Source organism: Pan paniscus, chromosome 5 (assembly GCF_029289425.2).
Source record: "Pan paniscus chromosome 5, NHGRI_mPanPan1-v2.0_pri, whole genome shotgun sequence".
Taxonomy (NCBI): domain Eukaryota; kingdom Metazoa; phylum Chordata; class Mammalia; order Primates; family Hominidae; genus Pan; species Pan paniscus.
Window position 1 is genome coordinate 97,967,914 of NC_073254.2, and position 22,225 is coordinate 97,990,138.

General features: G+C 35.1%; 1 protein-coding gene across 2 annotated transcripts in view; it reads left to right on the forward strand.

Moving 5' to 3' along the window:
• The window catches only part of MEI4 (meiotic double-stranded break formation protein 4), a 269,256-nt gene extending 263,750 nt beyond the window's left edge, over positions 1-5,506 (forward strand). For both annotated transcript variants that reach the window (XM_008975281.6, XM_055113905.2), the window contains exon 5: positions 1,496-5,506. In XM_008975281.6, the coding sequence (XP_008973529.1) occupies positions 1,496-1,753 (258 nt within the window). In that variant the 3' untranslated portion in view covers positions 1,754-5,506. The remainder of the gene's footprint in view (positions 1-1,495) is intronic.
• The last annotated feature ends 16,719 nt before the right edge of the window (positions 5,507-22,225 follow it).

The window sequence follows — 22,225 nt, forward strand, 5'->3', positions numbered from 1 at the left end:
GTCTCAGCTTTTGACATGCCTTCTTCACTAAGCTTAATGATTTCTAGCTTTTGATTTAAAATTGGAGATAGGCAACTCTTTCTTTCACTTGAACACTTAGAGGCCATTTGTAAGGTTATTAATTGGCCTGATTTCAATATTGTTTTGTCTCAGAGAATAAGGAGGCCTAAGGAGAGTAAGGGAGATAGGTAATGGCCAATTGGTGAAGCAGTCAGAACACACACACTTATCAGTTAAGTTCACCATCTGATATGGGCATGGTTTGTGGTATCTCAAAACAAAGTAGTAACATCATGGATGACTGATTGCAGATCACTGTAACAGATAAAGTAACAATGAAAAATTTGAAATATTGTGATAATTACCAGTATGTGACACAGATACAAAGTGAGCACATGTTGGAAAAATGACTCTGATAGACTAGTTTGATGCAGGGTTGCCACAAACCTTCAATTTGAAAAAATTGCAATACCTGGGAGGTACAATAATGTAAAGCACACTAAAATGAGGTATGCCTGTATATATCTTACTCTGCTTATTGGGTCACCTTGTTGAAGAATATATTTGTCTCAACTCTAAAAGAATGTTCTTTCATTTTTGTATTAATACAGTGAAAATATTTCGTAAATGTTCCCAAAGGAGTAAGTTTTCTTTTTTTCTCAATGTTAATACTTTCTTAATGAATTTGAACAAAAATGTACCAGGAAAATAAAAAAAGTTCTGTGGATTTGAGTTCTAATTAGTCTACTTTTCAGAGGATCCATTTCCTTGACTGTGGAATAGTGATAAACTATCTGCTCACCTCATAGGGCTTCTGACACATTTCTTAATTAATTAGCTAATGATAAAGCCAGTTTTCATTTTTATACTGATTCTGCCATTCTCTCATTTTATGCTTGCTATTGTCTAGTTTTTAGGCCTTTCTGTGACTTATCTATCTCACATTCAACCATCTAGTCCAAATTAAAAGTTCTACAAGATGCATCTACATTTCTTCTCATGACTATGTATATGATTCAATGCTACCCCTCCCTGAGTTGTATCAGGAAGATTCAGTATGATATCACATCTATTCCCCTATAGATGATGAACCTACTACTCTGGGATTGTTTTATATCAAAATAAGTAAGTACCATGAATTCAAAATTTTTGGCAAAAGATTGAATTTAACACTGGTATGACTCCTTGCCAAGTCATTGTTAAGACCCCTTGCCAAGTATTCTCAGATTCATTTGAGTATTCTCTGCAAGAATGCAGGGAAAGGATTTGGAGCTTCATGAAACAGCAAGAAAGAAAAGTCATACACCATGATTGTAAAGTCTTTGAATAAAGGAAATGTTTTTTATTTCCCCCTTGTTCACCAGTGACAGGATGACAGAAGGTGTTAAATATATCAAATATATTTTGTTTGCCTGAAACTCTGATATCTTTATATGACATTTTTCTTAGGTAATTTATGGCCAATTTTTTAAAGGAGTTTGCTGTTTATTTGTAGGAGCAAGCCAGTTATGATGTGTCACGCTATGAAAACATTTTCTACCTGTTCTGGGTTCTGGAGCAGCTTCTTCAAAAGGAAACCGAAGAAGGCAACACTTCAAGTATAGGTCATGATGACCAAGAAATCAAGAAATTTCTTCAGAAGCATGATGAAACTATTTTCCAACTTTCTGATGCATTTCCTTTGTTTACTTTTTATTTATGGAGAGTGGGCATTCTTTTGAGCTCAGCACAGATAGAAACTCTTAAAAAATAACTCCATTCCGTAGCAATTTACCACGTTTGAAGCGTAATAAAGTAGAATATATGAAAATCTCATACTGAAAAGATTTTCAATAGTATTTTAATTAGCATTTTAGAATTGATCTCTAAATATAATTATCAATTCAACTTAATGGTTAGTCTTAAATTGTATGAAATTTTATGAGTCATATTTCTACACTAAAATCAGCCAGTTTGGGTTGGTAATGCCATCCTTATTCCCATGTAACTGTATCATCTTATTTCACTCAATATAGTTTAGCTCTATTATTCTGTAAAATGGACCATTAATTGTCTGTCTCTTAAAAGAAAGATATTGAAGTTGTAAGAAAGATATTGAAGTTGTAAAAGATTTCCATATAACATCTTGATGCTAAATGGTAATCAAAGAGATTTTTAAAGTTTAGTTGCATTATCAACACAAAGTGTTGGAATATAAGAAGTGGTCATAAATGCAATTTTTAAAACTTTTTCTTACATAGTTGAACTTATATCATTGCTTTCACCTTAGACAAGAATCATATAGAATTAGAACTTTTTTAACATTTGGAAACTTAATTGCTTTTTATTTCAATTTCATATGGCTAATACATTTGTCGAGCTCTTTTGAAAATACTATTAGTTGTTTAAAATGTTCTTTGTTTTTCAACAACAAATACTTGTTTCAATTCTGTTAATTAAATATGTTATAATAGTCTTGTAATTGTTAACTAGTATATAATTAAGTCACTAGACATATTTTATAAATTCTAATATCCATCTAAAGGTGAAATTTATAGTTATTTGGTGGAATTTTTCAGTTATACAATTTCATTGACTTCATTTCAATGATTAAAAATCATAACCACAAACTTAATGAGCATATGTTACATTTCCTGTAGTGCCATTTAGGGAACACAAAATATAAATTTCCTTTATTAATGATATGTGATGGTGTTTCATAAGTTAATTGGCATTCCTAAATGTCATTGGCATTAAAAGTAATCTTGCTAATTCCATCTACAATGTATATACAATTATGTCATCTGGCACAAACAATTATCTTTGGAATTATTTCTAGCATTTTTGAAAAGATAATGCCTTTTTGATAATCCTGAAACTACATGTATGTCAGTCAGCTTTTGTTATGTAACAACAGACAATCATAAAATATCAGTGGCATACAACAATAATATAATATTTCTCAGATATATGCAGGTCACTCAAGGATCAGCTGATTTGGACTGGACTTTAATGAAAAGCTCTGCTGAGGTTGCACATACCACAGGAATAGGCTTCTTGCTAAAAGTCAGGCTTTCTTCTCTTCCACATGTGCATATTCTGAGAACCAGACTTGGGGGATAGTAGCTTCTCAGTGGAAGCTCCTCTCATGGCAGTGGCAATTGAGCAAGATGAAAGGCTAGGCTGAGAAATGTCACATTAGCACTTCCATCCACATGCATTGTCAAAGTAAAGTACATCAAATGGTCAAGCCCAAAGAAAAGTGACAGGGGAGTAGACTTCACCTTGAGTGGGAGAACTTGCAGTTACGTGGCAATGAGCATGCATGTAGGTAGGTAATTAGGGCCAATAATTTACTTCACAACAAGTACCAGTTGAATACAAGAAGTATATTCCAAATCTTGGATTAGGAGGGATTTTTCTAATGTCTGATTCCTGTGAACACCTGTGAAGGCTTATGGAAATCACTTCAGTTGATATAGCATTACACAAAATCCACTTTCCATGACACCTTCATCTTCTTTCATTGTGATTAAACAAGATTGGTAAATACACAAGTATCAGCAATGGCCCTTTCCCTATTGCAGCCAGCCAATGTAATGATCAGCTAAGAGACTTTTGGAGCTACAACAAATTTATTAATTTCAGTGGTCTCCAAGGCTTCAAGGTCTGAAAATTAGCCTAGGAAGTATATTTATTATAAAAGAAGATGCAAGATGTTGGGATCACTGTGAATGCACAAAATGGAGAAACATTTTATTTCCATTTGGTATCCATTTTATATAAACATTTAACTTCCACCAAGTATATGACACTTAAACTTGAATTATCCTGTGTTTCAGTCTATATCAGAGTGAATGGTGTAGTAAATTAGTATTAAGGTCCAAATCTACTGGTCAAAAAGAAGATAAAATGATAAAATGAGACATTTTTATCTGTGTTTCAGTAAAGCAGTGAATTAATGAATGATTTAAACTGGTATTACAATGTTTAAGAATATTATAACAGTTTATATTTAGGTAATGTCTAACTTTAGAATTAAGGTTTTAGGGATAAGAGTGATGGAGTCAGTAGTAATTGGGCAGCATTGAAACTGGATATAAGATAGGATAGGAAATAAAGAGAACCATAGAATGATCATAAAAATGAAGCAAATAAAAAGTGATGATAATTGCTATAACTCTTATACTATTTACTATAAGCTATAATAAATATATGATAATATATTTTATATGAGAGTAAACATAAAATATTTTATATACATTTATATAATAAAATATATGAATAAGTAATATTATACATATATATACGATATGTATAATACCAAATAGCCAGGTACTTACCTAAGCATTTTACATATATTAAACTGTTTGATTCTCCCAGCACCTGTATGAGAAAGTTACGATTATTTCCTGAATCTGTATTTTAGAGATGAAGAACTCAGAACTTGCCCAAGTTCACAACACCAGGAAGTGGCAGTTAGGTTTCATCCTGAGGAAGTCCATCTTCCAATTCCACACTCCTACTTTACTGCACTGCCTGTTATGTGCAGCTCTCCTGGCACTTCAGTAAACTTTCACAAACACAGCTTCTTTGCAATTGTCATCAAAGCTTTATACATGCTTAACTATGAACCTTAAGGCACAACAGTGGAAATTACTAGCTTATGATTAGCTTATTTTGGATTTTTTAATTGCTGTAAACAAGTTGTCCTATCTATAAGTAAACCAGAGGAACAGCATCTTTGACCTTTTCAGGGTTGTAGCATCTTGCTACTCAAGACTGTAGCCAAGTTACAGATTGTCTTCAAACGATAATGTCCTAAAAGGTACAGAGCTCCCTCCAGAGGTGTTTAGGTAGACTGTGAGGCTGTAATGATAAGCAAAATGGGGGGAGAAAACAAATCTGACTGGTTTGTTCTTGGAAAAATATATACAATTATCTCACAGGCCTTGTACTTTTTAATGGTATTTGTTGTCTTTTAGCCAAGGTCAGCATATTTCAAGAGAGGCAGGGAAACAAGGCATTTGCATTTCCAAAATTTTATGTACATTTACAGATTTTCTGAATGCCATATTGTGGGGAAAATATTGACAGCTCTGCTTTATTATAACCTAATTTCATTTATTCATCAAATATGAAGCACCAATTGTCTACAAACCAATTATTTGCAAAAATAAAACATACTAAGCTTTAACTTTTGTCAGATTTATGAAACCAAGCTTTCTCTTAGCAGTCAATATAACGACCCAACTACATCAATATTTGCTGAAGGAGATAATTAACTTGTTAATGTTTATCTAATATTGAAAAAATATATAGGATTTTATTATTGTTAAAAGTTAATTTATTCTTTCCGAATTATTTATAGAATTGTATAATACAAAATTTATCTGGTTAATAAATATACTGGTCTTGTAAGAACTTTCTAAATATTACAGAGTATTACAAACATATAAAAAATAAACTCAGCCTCTTTTTTGTTTCTTAATATGAAAGTCCTTTGTTTTTATTTAATATGAAAGGAATTTTACGGATCTATTCCTAATAGGAAGCAAAGCTTCTGAAAATAATGTTCTAACATTTAAGACATTTAAATAATTCAATTATATATTTCATAGGCATTTACCCTATATTTGTAGTATTTTCTTCTGATATTTTAATCTAAATTTTGCTCTAACTGCTTAAATTGTTGGTGAACTTTTGTTGTATTTCTGTCAGCAGTTGTGTTTATGTAAATGTTTAGTCAGTCCACTGGAGCAGCAAGATTTCCAGGTGATAACATTAATTAACCTTAGTTGTCTCTGACCATATATAAAACAGTGGTCCTCAAATGCGGTCCCCAACCCAGCCATATTAGCATCACTTGGAAATGTGTAAGAAATAAAAATTTTAGGCAGTATGGCCATTTTCACGATATTGATTCTTCCTACCCATGAGCATGAAATGTTCTTCCATTTGTTTGTATCCTCTTTTATTTCATTGAGCAGTGGTTTGTAGTTCTCCTTGCGGTAATTTATAGATTCAATGCCATCCCCATCAAGCTACCAATGACTTTCTTCACAGAACTGGAAAAAACTACTTTAAAGTTCATATGGAACCAAAAAAGAGCCCACATTGCCAAGTCAATCCTAAGCCAAAAGAACAAAGCTGGAGGCATGACGCTACCTGACTTCAAACTATACTACAAGCCTACAGTAACCAAAACAGCATGGTACTGGTACCAAAACAGAGATATAGACCGATGGAACAGAACAGAGCCCTCAGAAATAATGCCACATATCTACAACCATCTGATCTTTGAACAACCCGACAAAAACAAGAAATGGGGAAATGTTTCCCTATTTAATAAATGGTGCTGAGAAAACTGGCTAGCCATATGTAGAAAGCTGAAACTGGATCCCTTCCTTACACCTTATACAAAAATTAATTCAAGATGGATTAAAGACTTACACGTTAGACCTAAAACCATAAAAACCCTAGAAGAAAACCTAGGCAATACCATTCGGGACATAGGCATGGGCAAGGACTTCATGTCTAAAACACCAAAAGCAATGGCAACAAAAGCCAAAATTGACAAATGGGATCTAATTCAACTAAAGAGCTTCTGCACAGCAAAAGAAACTACCATCAGAGTGAACAGGCAACCTACAGAATGGGAGAAAAATTTTGCAATCTACTCATCTGACAAAGGGCTAATATCCAGAATCTACAAAGAACTCTAACAAATTTACAAGAAAAAATCAACCCCATCAACAAGTGAGTGAAGGATATGAACAGACACTTCTCAAAAGAAGACATTTATGCAGCCAAAAGACAAATGAAAAAATGCTCATCATCACTGGCCATCAGAGAAAGGCAAATCAAAACCACAATGAGATACCATCTCACACCAGTTAGAATGGCAATCATTAAAAAGTCAGGAAACAACAGGTGCTGGAGAGGATGTGGAGAAATAGGAACACTTTTACACTGTTGGTGGGACTGTAAACTAGTTCAACCATTGTGGAAGTCAGTGTGGTGATTCCTCAGGTATCTAGAACTAGAAATGCCATTTGACCCAGCAATCCCATTACTGGGTATATACCCAAAGGATTATAAATCATGCTGCTGTAAGGACACATGCACACCTATGTTTATTGTGGCACTATTCACAATAGCAAAGACTTGGAACCAAGCCAAATGTCCAACAATGATAGATTGGATTAAGAAAATGTGGCACATATACACCATGGAATACTATGCAACCATAAAAAATGATGAGTTCATGTCTTTTGTAGGGACATGGATGAAGCTGGAAACCATCATTCTCAGCAAACTATCACAAGGACAAAAAACCAAACACCGCGTGTTCTCACTCATAGGTGGGAATTGAACAATGAGAACACATGGACACAGAAAGGGCAACATCACACACCGGGGCCTGTTGTGGGGTGGGGGGAGGGGGAGGGATAGCATTAGGAGATATACCTAATGTTAAATGATGAGTTAATAGGTGCAGCACACCAACATGGCACATGTATACATACGGAACAAACCTGCACGTTGTGCACATGTACCCTAAAACTTAAAGTATAATTTAAAAAAAAGATATAAAAAAGAAATAAAAATTTTAAGCCTTCACCCCAGACCTACTACAGGATCAGAAACACCGGGGTTGTGGTTCAGTAATCTGTGTTTTATCAAGTCTTCCAGGTGATTCTGATGTCCACCAATGTTTGAGAAGCACTAACATTGTTTTTACTGATTAGGAAGGTTTAATACTTATAAAATTATTCAGAAAGTAGAAATTTAGTCATCCCATAGTATTGATTTTTTTTAAGTTTCCTTATATGTGCCTTAAAATTCCGAAGGAGGATTTTTTGGAAACCAAATTATTCCAGGTTCACTGAAGTAGCATATTTATGAACAGATTAACCTTAATAGCACTTAAAAAACAGCATTTTAATACTTAGCTTTTAGCTCTCTTACTAAAATATATCTTTATTCCCCATAGTAGTACTTTAAAAATTATTATAATCTGGGTTTAGATCAAATTAACTATAGCTTTTTGCATTTGTCCTGGGATAGAGCAATGAATGTGCAGAGAGATGCACACATGGTGTTACTTTCCTCTTATTAGCTGCCCCAAGTAATATCAGAATATTCCTTTTATTCCAGGAGATCTGTTTAATACATGTAGTAAATATAACTGAATTATAAACATATTATTCTATTTCTCAACCCTAGAGATGGAATTGTAGCTGCCATAAATCCTTCTAGAATATGGTGAGCTATAAATAATTAATAAACAGTGCTTAATTTGGTTCAACTTTGCTGCTTACTTTGATTCTACCACTTTGGGTCTTTACTATGTTACTGTGAGCTCCAGAGTTGCCTAAGGACAGCGCCCCTGACACTTGAGGAGGGAACAGAACAATCTCTGCTGTTAGCTTTAACAACTTAACTACGAAGATATTTTCATGAATAAGTAATCATTTCAGGAACACTGGAAATGCCAGACACTTAAACTAGCATTTGTTCTTATTTCTCTCTCAAACACACACTCAAATTCCACATTTTCTAAAAAGAGATCCAAACCTCTTGAAACGAATTCTGAAGTTTGAAAATGAAAATATTTCCTATATTTTACCTGGAGTTTTTAAGGGGAGCCACCACAAGCAGTAACACGACCGTTGGTGCCTTTTTGTTCTATCTGGCATTGAGGACATGGAATACACCCTGGGATCTCCCTGGCATGACATTTCTCTTTAGGATAGTTCCAGAGCCAGTCCACTGCAAAGAGTGACATGAATCTTTAAAATGAGGAGGGTAGCCAGGCACGGTAGCTCACACCTCTAATCCTAGCACTTTGGGAAGCTGAGGTAGGATGCTCGCTTGAGGCCAGGAGTTTGAGGTGAGCCTAGGTGACTGACAGAGAAAAACCTTGTCTGTTTAAAAAAAAAAGAAGAAAAAATAGCATGTCCCCTTCCACCATGGCTCAGGACTAAGAAGTGGAGTTTGCCATAGCTGAGTAGGCATTTTATCTTGCAACTTGATAAAACCTATTAATAGAAGAGAACATAAGAGACCGGGCGAAGCAAACACAGCCATTTCAAGTGTAAAATGAAAAAAAAGCTAGAAGAAATGTTATAGAAATGTGAAGATGTCTCCAACTCCAAATTAATATGCTGATACTATTCCCAAGTGAAGACTTCAAAAAATAATTTCTAAGGCTTGTATAATCGTGGCTCATGTGGTGAATCCCTTTTAAATAGAATTCTATTCCAGAGATTCTATTTAAAAGAAAATCACATACCATAATCCATATGGCTTTGCACCATCACTTTAGTAAGGCAGATAGTACCCAGCATTTATTTAGCCTTTCTGACATGTGCTAGGCACTCCATACTTGTTCTTTATTATTTTGTTTAATCCTTCTAACAACCCTATGAGGTAAGTATACTGATTATCTCCAATTAGGTGAAAAGCACACAGGGCATTTAAGTAATTTGCCCAAGGTGACAGCTAGAAAAAAAAATCAAAGCCAAGATTTAGATAGGCAGCAAGCAACTGAGTCAACATGTACTCCACATTCTTGGCACTCAGATACAAACAGCTGTCATGTTCCTAACTGCAGAAGTAGAAACTGAGTGTAGAGCATAAAGTTATCCTGACAGCAGAACTCCAGTTTGCACACTTCTCAAAGTGTTCTTTTTAGACATATGCAGCATGTGCTTATGATAATTATAGTGGTGGGAAATTTACATTATATTAAGTAAAATTTGATATTGAAATACTCCTTTATATTTGGAAGAATAAAAGAAGTGCAGTAAGATGTTAGAGATGGCCAAATTGGTGGCATTTATTTAAAAGAAATAGACGTAAATTCTACTTTGCTATCTGATTGCTTTGTAAGTCAGTCTGAGTAACACTTTCTGAGGATAAAGTGCGTTAAATCTTTCAAAACACAAGGATCAAGATCAGACATCCATACATGGATTAGAGTTAATTCCTAAGACTTAGAAGTGAAAATAAATAATACATTTGAAGCATAGTTTACACTAGCTTCAAAATTATACTTTTTGTCATAAAGGAGAAGAAAAAAATCTCTATTTCAGGATAAGCATTAATCAGTATGATCCTGTTGACAGTGTTTGACATTTCTGAACCATCTTATGAAGTTAGAAAGAAAATGTCTTTATAACTTTTTACATCACAAGAGAAAATATATAAAATTTAAATAATTAGAAACATCTCTGTGATATTTTCCCCCCAAAAAAACTTTATTTGGACAAATATTGTTTACTCATTTTTCTTACGTATGGGGAAAAGATGTAAGGACTTTTACTTGCTCTGTGCCTTGTCAATCAGCACTATATTAAAGTTTCATTTGAAAATAGGCCTTTCTGTTTCTTGCCATATTAAAATAGCAATGAAGCCCAGAGAGACCATTTTGCAGAAGATACAAATAGAAGTGGGGAAGTGTGGGGTTGTGGGTGGAGATGGGAGGAAAGAGGGTAGAGGACCATCGTTGGCCAAGTAATCTTGTGACTTAGGACAAGTCATTTAATATTCTTATTTTCGCATTATAAAAGACAGCATCTGTTTTTTATTCGTAAAGTTAAAGAACAAAGACTATCTGTATTTCTGCTAGAATCATTTATGTATACATCACTAAAATCGTGAAATATAACTACCAATTATTAAATGTTAAATGTAACTATCAATTATTATTAAATGTTATTACCCAGAATTGGGGAGTTTTGTCTTTTTTCTGTCTCCATGGAGGTCCTTCAGTGATATAATTTTGTATATATCTACAAGGTCTAGTAGAATAGACTCACAGTTAAAAGATGAGAGTATCACTATCCATATCATAAAAATAAAATATCTATTTTTTATTGTTAAAATTTTAAAGAAGAATACCTTCACCACAGAATTGTTTGCATGAATGAAATTAATATAGTGAAAAGCACTTTGTGAACTCTAAAGTAATAATAATGATACTAAGAAAAGGAGATAACACTTATATGATGTTTATTATGTATCAGGCACTGTCCCAAGCACTTTTCATGTGTTATCTCATTCAGTTCTAATAACGACCCTATACAATAGGTAGTATTACTATTCCTATTAATTCCATTTTACATAGGAAGAAGCAGGTGCAGAGAGGTTCAGTGACTTGTCCAGAGTCACAGAGATAGTGTCAGAGACAGTATTAAATTTTATGTATTCATATCTTCTCCCGTTCCAAGTATTCTGCCTGAATTCTAAGTGGACTTAAAGCCAAACCATACTGAAATAGTTTCTCTCCCTGAATCTCTTCTCATTCAACCTATGTTTAATGGCAACTACGATGATTATGTTATAATAATGTTATATCAACATTAATGTTAATGTTACTCATAATTTCTGTGTGCTTGAAACTGTGGAAAGTGCTTAATTATACACTTAACTTGTTAGTATGCCAGAGATGAATCAGTCCTTCAGAGGTTTTCAGTTGGCGAGATCTGGAACCAGTGGTATATTTAGGAAAGAGGTCTCTCTTTCCTACCAGTGAGGGAGCCATGGAATAGAATTCAGGTGCCTACAGCCTAGGTGACAATTCTTTGTGCAAGGTTCATATGCCCAGGCTTCCTGCCCTAGCTCCTTGTTACCATTCCAATTCTCCATGAATATGGATCCTGGCCCTTGCTCTGGCTAAGGATAGTGGATTTGGAAATAACATCCTAATTTCCTTTTGTGAATTTTCTTGCCCATTATGCACAGTCTTCTTTAAGGCTGAAAAATCAAGATGCTGTTTTTTTCTAGTTGAGAAGTGTTCACATATTTGCTAGGCCATTTGGAAACTCCTTCTCTGGAATGTCAATCCTGTGCAGAATCACTGAAATCAGTTGTAGGTCATCCTTTATGATGGCAACACACTGATGATGAAATTGTTGAGTAGTTCTTGCTGCTAAGCCCTCAGAGCTACCTGCTTCTTGCCTTTTTCCAAATATGATCTTCCAGCTTTCCAGTTGAATCTATGAGCTACCACAGTTGTTCTTTAAGCAAAGCTATAACTTGTCTGTTTATGTTAACCAAAGACAGTTTCTGTAGCTTAGACCCACTGATCCCTAACTAATATACCTATAGAACTACTGTCCTATTACCCTTCTTTGTTCCTATGGGTGCCTTCCAGAACATAGCTAGAACATGCTTGCAGTATTTTATTCTTCAGTTCTCTCAGCATCCAATGATACTCCAGCCACTAGCTAATACTGCATCAGTCAACATAGGCCTCATGTGAACTATAACTTTTTTAGTTACTTTGCGCTAAAGTCCACTGTTCTTTGAAGCATAAGCTACCACACACCCACCATCTCCCAATCTGACCTGCCTGAACTGAATTTGAATTCTGCACAGCCCTTGGACCATGTGATTTCATTTATTCACAATTTCATTGGCAGTCCACTCAATTTTTCAACTGAAAAACCCTTCAAGTTCATTTATCCTCATTTTATAGATGATAAAACAATGTCGGAAAGATGAAACAGTAAGCTTGACTCACACAGTTGATTGGTTGAACTACAACTACTTTTTAAATAAAATTAATATGTGTAAATTTGATATTGGCCACTACACTTTGAACATTTTGGAAACTTTTTTTTTTTTTGAGACGGAGTCTTGCTCTGTTGCCCAGGCTGGAGTGCAGTGGTGTGATCTAGGCTCACTGCAACCTCTGCCTCCCAGGTTCAAGCAATTCTCCTGCCTCAGCCTTCAGGGTAGCTGGGATTACAGGTGTGTGCCAACATACATGGCTAATTTTTTGTATTTTTACAAATAGAGACAGGTTTTCACCTTGTGAGCCAGGATGGTCTCTATCTCGACCTCGTGATCCACCCACCTCGGCCTCCCAAAGTGCTGGGATTATACAGGTGTGAGCCACCGCACCCGCCACTGGAAGAGTATTTCAAAACTTAAATCTTGATGTTTAGCGTAGGTTTGTGCTATGTTTCTGGAACATAGTAAATGATCAATAGTTGTTGACTGCATTGCTGTATTAATTTCTAAACTTACTATTAGTTTCCTCATTCTCTGTCACACATGTGAGTTAGAAAAGATGAAGCATATTTTGCAATGGGGAACAATTTTCCAAATTGTGAATGATTTGCACTCAAGTAGTGAGTGAATATAAGTTTGAAGCACCCTTGATGACTTCCAGTCCAGGCGACTCTCCTTTCCTTTCCTTCACAGGGACCATAACTGAATACAAACCTGCAAATCTAGTCATATAGGCAGATGTATTCTCTCTTGTAGTTATCTTGTTTCTAGATGCTGTTGCCTAGGTGAATAATGAATTGAAATTTAGAAAATATTTTTTTCTTTAGGAAAAAAATGTTGCCAATTGTGGGTAGTTATAAATCAAATAACACTACAAGGTACATTAAGTTCATCATGAATTAAGCTGACTTTATGTCCTGATGAAAAACCTCATCACTATGTATAAAATTATTTTTGTGAAAAAAATATATTCCATTTTTAGTTACCCTCCTTACAGATGAACTTGGGTGTCTCAACTCATTTGTAATATGTAGACTGACATATTACATATTACATATGACATATTCCACCCTTGACAACCATAACTTGTTATAGTTTTTAACTAGGTTACTGAAGAACTGCATCAAGTGTTGCACAGCCTGTAGGTGACAAAGTTGTCATGTATGTCTTTTCCTTTAGTCTCTAAAATAAAATAATGTTTAGAGAAAAGAATGTCTTGAGGTTATGTGTATTGCTCAGACACAGTGGAAAGAAGGATTTAGGTTTTATATATTTATGTATAGTTTTGATTGACTATTGGATAAATGAATGAATGAATGATGCTGTGCTTTCAATTTCCTATGAGGTGCATTTCGTAGTAAGAAAGAAGAACCAGACAGCTGATGCAGTCCAATACTGATTGCTCCACTATTCTACAAATCTGGAACTCTATTAGGCCCCCATCTTTTTTTCCAACTCAAGAGAAAGGGAAGTTACGAAAATGGGGAAGAGCCTCAGCATATGAACATAAGGATAAGAAATGAGAGCTTAGTTTACTTTTGCTTCACTTTCAACAGTTACTGTTTACTGTGTCTGCTTCAAACCTTTAATCACTCAAAAAACAGATAAGCCTTTATCCGCTCATGGATACTTTTGCTGAACAATACAGAGAGTAATTCATAGCAAATTTTGTGTATTCAAAGGGATTATATGCAAATTTATCTATATTTTCTCCTCAAAATGGGGCAAAGGAAGCATAGCAGTAAATGGGATCAATTATGGCAGAATGATGGCAGAATTTATTAATAGTCTGAGGACCATCATCAAGTCAACCTGCTATTCAGAGGAAATATGAAAAATTCATTAGGATGTCACAAAACATATATTGTAGACGCAGTGTTTACAAGCAGAATACACTGAATAGACAATTACATAATAAAGAGTTAGTCTTGATCCCTGCTGCCAGGGGATGCAACATGATTTGACTTTCACCAATTTCAGTTTTGGAAATAAAATTACTGGCATCATAGTAATTGTGAATGTGTTAAAGTGGGTAGAGATAATACAAAAGCAGTATGTCACATTGCAGGAAATACTGAAAATCTAACAATTTAATAAAAGTTAATAAGGCAAGAAGTGATAGATTTATGAATATAGACGTCATCTTCCCTGAAAGTTGTTCTTTATAATGGAGAAAACATTTTCAATATTTCCATATAAAATTGACCTTTATTCATCTCCTTGTGGTATCATATACCTGCCAAGTATAGGGTTATAACTGTGTCAGTATGACATTTTATTTACAATTAATCTCAATGAGTATAAGGAAATGAAAGACATTATGACAAAATGAGCTTCTCAAGGTACAAGCACACCCATTTATAAGTAATTTTTCTACATTATTTACTGTTGAACTCTTTCAAGTCAAAAATAGATCATGTTACTTTTGAAATGTCATTGAAGAAAAAAGACTTCCTATTCGTTTTCCTTTCTTAATTTAGTTTTAAATAATGACTACTAAAGCTGGATAAATATCCATAGCAAATATAGATGTCCCCTATAGTATAGTAATTGCCTTCCTAAGTAGATACCCAGAAGAATCTCCTCCATAAGTACAAGAGGGAACATTTATTAATTAAAGAATATTCCATCACTGTTTGTAATAGCAAACTCTTTAATGCTCATGAATTAGAGGGATGAGTAAACTGTATTACCTTTATCAGATGAAATACTATCCAGTAGTTAAATTACAGTGATATATAGCAATATGGTTCAAAAGTGAAAAAAAAAGGTTACATACAACATGCAACCCATTTTATAGAATTAAAAATAATAAAAATGAAAATATATGTCTGTGGATGCATATACATGTGATAAGCTCTATAAAAGAGACATGTAGGAAGCCATGAGACATTTCAGGATAATGTTAACAAGTTAGCAGAAGGCAGGGGAACAGATTAGCCAAGATCAACCATATATTAGGTGTAAGTTATTGTGTAAGATTTCCTAAGTTTTGTTTTGGATTTGTACATGATTGTTTCACTATAAAAAGAAAACTAATACATGTAATAAAGAACGGAAGGAAGGAGAGAAAGAAGGGAGAAAGGGAAGAAAGAATACTATGAATGGGCCAACAATGAAAGTGCATCATGACCCAAGAATCATGATTAATCCAATTCTGCATCTGCAGAACAAAAACAAAACATAAAAAGCAACATACAAGGCTATTTTTTGTGAAAAGATACTGGACTCAATTCTTTACCATTTGCAATTGTGCATTAGGCTAAGCCTGATTTGCATTAAGTATAATTGTCTTATTCAATAATTTATATTAAGAAATAGGCAACTCAGATACTTTGGCCACAGTTCAGGGTCACTAGCTGGCCTTTGAAGTGGTCATAGCCATTATTACCCTATGTAATCTGAAATAAGTGAGCAAATAATTTGTTTAAGCATACATAGGCAAAACTACCTTCCATCAGAACCTCACGTGGGAGCTAACTGGGGATAAATAAATATATCTTTCAGTTAATACAGAATAGCTTTGAAGCACTTTTATTAAGCAAACATTAATTCTATTATAACTTCTATTTTAAATTAGGTATTGCTTTCTCCTTGGGAAGAAATATTAACCAACATGCAATCAGATATTTGGAAAGCCTACAAATCTTCTAACATTTTACATTTAAAGTGTATCAACTTTCTGATAAAACACTCATAAGTATTCCCTAAACAGTAACAATGAAAGTGATCTATTCTTGCTGCTCAAAAAAGTGGGAAAATATAGGATATATAAGAAACAAGATAGATGGAAATACTCAAACTTAAATTCTCAGCCTCCAGTTTAGCAAATTTAGCTTGCTATCTATAGAAGATTATTTTACTTTTCCTGTGTTATGTCAGTCACCTTAGAGACTACTTTCCAGACACCATAACTGATACCCCTTGTCATACTGTTTTTAGATCATAAGAAACATCATATAAAAGTAACTGATAAGCTCAGCACTATCCTACCATTGGAAAGTAAAATCCCAGAATGTTCTGAGAAATGTCTTTGTTTGTTTGTTTCTTTTTTTGTCTTGTTTTCAACCATCTAAATGTATATACTGGTTTACTGATTTGTCTATTTAATTGATGGCTATATCTGCCTAAGGCCCACCAGCACAGTAAAATGTTATTGTTAATTATATCAAGGTGCTAGTTATTGCTTGATATTATTAGATACCTGAATGTATCTGCAATGTCTTGAGTAATTCTGCCTAGACTCTTCAGGTGATCCAGGTATTACTGACAAGATGGTAATACAAGATACCTAAATGAATTGAATTGAGTTTACAACCCAAGGTTAATATTTTGTGAGAAACATGTATGAGCTGTTTCCCTACGTTCTTTAGAATACATAGAGAGTAGATTATCAAAACCAAGACATTTTCAGGGGGCATTGCTTTTGTCCTGAGTACTTCTGCACCTCACATACACCCAGTCCCCAAGTCTTCCATTTACTCAATTAAGGGGCACCATCTGTATGAAACAGTCCCACATTAAGGTCAATCACCCCCTTCTCCTTGACCACATTATTCTCTCTGGTTTTTGTCATAGTGTCTGTATGTCTACATTCCACTGACAAAGACAGTGGCAAGTATTTTTATCTTATGTTTCCAGTTCCCCAACTCAGGATAAGGGTAGTGATTGCAGTGATTGGTCATTTGTACCCTAAACACATTTGATGAGCTTTCCTTGAGAAAATCACATAGGAAGACCTAATTTAGCCATAACACTGAACCTCTTCTGTTCTTCTAATTACTGTACTCTCATTTCTATAAGATCTCTCTCAAACCATTTATTTCCTCAGACCTATAACCTCTCATTTCCTCTCTTGGCAGATAACCTTGTCCTGTACTTTACATAGAAATTAGGACAAACAGGAATTCTCTTAACTTCCTGCTAGCAAACATAAACCTTACCATCTGCCATCATTTTCTCTTCTTTACCAAGTTTACAATAAAAAAAGACTCATTGAAGTATCTGTGTTTTGGATCATGTATTCTCTTATGTTCACAAGAAACATGGCTGATATGCCTCTGTTCTTTATCTTTAAATTTCCCTAACTTTCCATACCACAAACAAACCTTCCTGAATCCCTTTTCTTTCTCCAACTAACATTCTTTTTCTCATCACAATTAAATAGTTATCTACAATGTCTACTATTATTTCCCTGCCATCCCAATTCTTCTTAATTCATGGCAACAATTATTAGCTTTCTGATAGGGTTCTTGTGATGATGAAATTAGATAATCAGGTAAATATCACAAAGATTATTATTACTCACTTATTGCTCATTTGGGAGCATTCAACAGTTTGATCACTCTCCTCTTGAAACACTCTGAATTTTGGATACCATGATCCATGCACCCTGTATTGTTTCCCTGCCTCTCTGACATCTCTTTATCCTTATCTCTTGTTAACTTCACCTACTTCACACGATTCACTGTAAAGTTTCTCAGGAGTGTGTTCTCAGGCCTTCTTTAGCTTTATATGCCCTATTCCTATGTGAAATGATTTATTCTTGTGGTTTCGGTGACCATAATTTTACTGTATGGGTCACAGTACCCAGGTGCAAACAACTGTATACAGACCAACTTACACAGAAAATGAATTTATTCAGACTATTAGAAAGCTTACAAAATCTCAAGGAGACTCAGAGCCAGGCTAAAGGCTAATTACAGAAACAGTGCTTATGCTGGGAAAATGTGCTAGTGAAAATATTACTGCCACCTCTGAAGAACGGGAGGCTTCTACCACTATTCTTCCCCCGCATATAGAACAGGTTTCTTGCTTGTCTTGTTTATGCATTCAAGTCTCTTAAAGTCATATCTGATTGTTGGAACTTAGGTCATATATCTGTTCTCATTAAAACTGTAAGCAACCTACAAATGTGAGTTTTCTGAATTCTAGTCAGGAAAAACAGGACTCATAGTTTGAAAGATTATGGAAAATAGAATTCTCCAAAATATTAGGTGACAAGAAATGGCACAGGTCCACCTCTACAGCTAATGTTAGCTGCCTGACATTAATGTATATTCTTCTGCTAAATTTAATCCTCCAAATAGCAAAATGCTCACACCTATCCTAATGTGACTATCCATAAACAAGTATATCTTCATGATCTCAAAAAGGAGGAGTTTTATCAATCACAGTATCTGTGGTAGGACCAGTGAATTTCATGACAGTTGAAATTGAATTCTGTTCATACTGGACCCTCTTCCCTATTGCAATAAGTTATCACTAATTAAAATTTGTCCTGAACACTTTAGTGTCTGGTTTTGTTATCCTTGACAGAAATATCTGCTTATGCAACTTACTTGTACTTCAGGACCTGCTTGAGGTCAAACCTGTATTTATAACATTTCTAATGGATGGATCATTTCTGGACCCAACCAATTGTATAGCTTGGAGTATTAGGTAACACCAAGTCCATGAGCATAAGCTCAGATCATTTGGTGCTCTATCATCAGTTGTTTAGTGACTCCTAGCACATCGTTTCTGCCAAAAAAAAAAAAAAAAAAAAAACCACAAACTTTTGATCAAAACAATAGTTACTTGCCATGAACTTTGCCTTAAAACATTAGGTGCCTACAGCATGACTCTCCTATTAAGGCTTGACACGGGCTTTATACAGTATTGTCTTCTGTGACAGATACTTTGGAAATGATTGGATTTACTGTTATAAAGCACATTGCAGAGTTGCTTTCATGGAGTGTTGTCCAGCCTAAAGATTTTCTCTTGCTAAGCAGATATTTAAAAATGTCATGCTTTTGGCCAGGGGCGGTGGCTCACGCCTGTAATCCCAGCATCTTGGGAGGCCGAGGTAGGTGGATCACGAGGTGAGGAGACCAAGACCAGCTTGGCTAACATGGTGAAACCCCGTCTCTACTAAAAATATGAAAAATTAGCCAGGCGTGGTGGCATGCGCCTGTAGTCCCAGCTACTTGGGAAGCTGAGGCAGGAGAATCGCTGGAACCTGAGAGGCAGAGGTTGCAGTGAGCCAAGATTGTGCCACTGCACTCCAGCCTAGGTGACAGAGCAAGACTCCATTTAAAAAAAAAAAAAAGTCATGCTTTTGCATAACTAGCCAAATCAATCAGAGTATCCAACTGAACTGTAGTGATAATTTTCTCCAATATCCAAAGAAATCCACTGTACCTCTTTCTTTATGACTTATGGAGCAAAGTACAGCAACTTGGCCTTTCACTTTCAATAGTATATTCTATATTGTTCTATATTACAGGATATTCTGAAACTTCAAAATGGCAGGGCCCTGTGTGAAGCAATTTCATGATTTTCTGGTCACCAACGTGTCTGAGTCTGGTGAAACAGAACATATTCATACTCAACAAGTTACATGAAGTGGATATATTACTTACAGATAGGCAAAAAGAGACAACAGAAGCCTAGGATTCATTGAGAGCCAATCCCCAAGTCTCAGAAAGTTGCCCAGGGCAGATGGAGTCTTGACTGCACTTGAATATAGCTATATCTATTAACATCTACATTCTAATCTTCTGGGTCTTTTCAGGGAACCATTTAGGGAATAGAGTCACTCCAACTTTGCAATAATTCATTAATTTATCTTCTTTAATTCAAAAGATTTTATGCCACCTTTCATTCATTCAGCACAGGTCACCTTTGTGCATAAGTTTCAGTCAACTAACTGAGCAACCAATTAAAATATCTGACTGATTCTGGCTATTAAATTATAGGCAATAAGAGGTAACGAGAAGGGACATACAAGAAATTTGCTTTCCTTGCAAAGTACTTACCTTACGGATATCGAGGCAAGGCATTACTAGCCTAAATGGACTGGAAAATAGGTGCTGTTTTGCTGGCAAGACACTCCATGAGTGTTTGGGGTTCTATCAGATTTTCCCCCTTTTGATTCTGGTGTCTCATTCTTTTTCATTCAATATGCTGTTATTTAAAAATCTGACAAAGATATGAATTCAACTTAAGTTGAAATTCAGCAACCCAGAGCATCCGATAGGATGCTTGGTTATGTTAATACTGTTGTTGCAACAAAATATACTTTTGGCACAGACATAGTAAGATCCCGATTCTCTTACTACACCTTGAGCCAAGACTTTAAATTTTAACCTTACCATTTTCTGTCATTAAGCTCTCCAGTGCAGCTGGAAGCAGCCAGCCTTCCTCCTCTTTGTAATCCTTAGTACTTCCTCTCATTCTGTATCAATAGCTACAAGGTTTGTTTATTTTTTTTAACTCTTGACTTCAATAGCCATTCCATTTTACAGGATAATTTAAGTAACTGTTTAACATGCAACGTTATTAACCACCAGAGTTCCCAGTTCTGTACTAACTAGATCTTCAATGCCTTCATTCGCAACCTGTTTAAATAAACTATTCAGTGTTCTATTTATTTGAGAGCCTATTGCCTCTCTTGAGGCCAAATATTACATTGGTCGGCGTTCTTAGTTGCAAACATGGGAAAACATTCTGGCTTATTTAAGGAGAAAATGGAATTTTAAAGCGGTATTATATAACTTATACACATTTAAGGAAGAACTGGAGGGCAAGATTTTGAAGCTACCCTCCCAAAATCAATGACAATACAATACACCACATGGGCTACTCTGGAAAAGATACTATGACCATGCCACTTGGAACAGATTCCTCTTAGGATTGGATGCCTGATCTTCTGCTCCCTACCTCCCCCACCCACAAACCTACACAGAAAAAAAAATACCTCTGTCATTACATGTATTGGACATGTGTATTTGCCTTCAAGTGGTCACCTCTTCATAGCACTAACTTTTTAATGCGAATTTCAAGTGGATTCAACTGACTACAGAAATCTAAGTCACATGCCTTCTCCTAAAACTTTAAGGGAGTCTGGCATATTACTATCCTGGCCTTTGCCTTGGGAAGACTGACTAAATGATGAATGTCCGCTGCATAGGACATATCTTAAAGACACCTAAATTAATACCATCAATCCTGTGATAGATATTACTAGCACTCACCAAAATTTCTGCATCTTTTCTTCTACCTAAATAATAATGAGAAACTACTAATTCCCTGTAGAAATCAGTAGAGGCCATATAATTTACTTTGGCTGATGGATTGTAAATGGAAGTGACAAGTGTCACTTTAGGACAGAAACATTTTTGAGCTTATAAGCCTTTGCACACATTCTCTTGGCCTGCTGTGGTAAACAGTGAAGCCTCAAATAGAGACAAAAGCATCACAACATGGGAAGGCATCAGTCAGTCCAGGTGCCTGAATAATAACTTGAGTGAAAAAGCTCCCTTCCTTACCTGCAATGGACATACAGCAAAAGCAAGACATAAACCTTTTTGTTCTAACTCGTTGAAATGTTTTTGTGACATATCTAGCTCATGCTGACTGACAAAACCCAGAGCTATCTTCTCACTATACATTTTATACTGTATATACCTAATAGTTTGCAAGGTAGGATGCTGGGCTGTCACACAAGCACTCCAAACTCAACATGTCCAAAAATGAACTCATGAACTTTTCCTAAACTATTCTTCCTGCAGTGTTTTCTGCTTCAGTGCATTAGCCAACAGCCATGTGTCTATTTAATCTAAAAACTTAAGTATCTTTCCTGATTCTCTTCCAGTTTCCACCACCTCTCCTTTCTACTGCTCAGGCATGTTTTTTACATCTCTGCTTAATATTATTGCCCCAGGAAACATACCTTCAT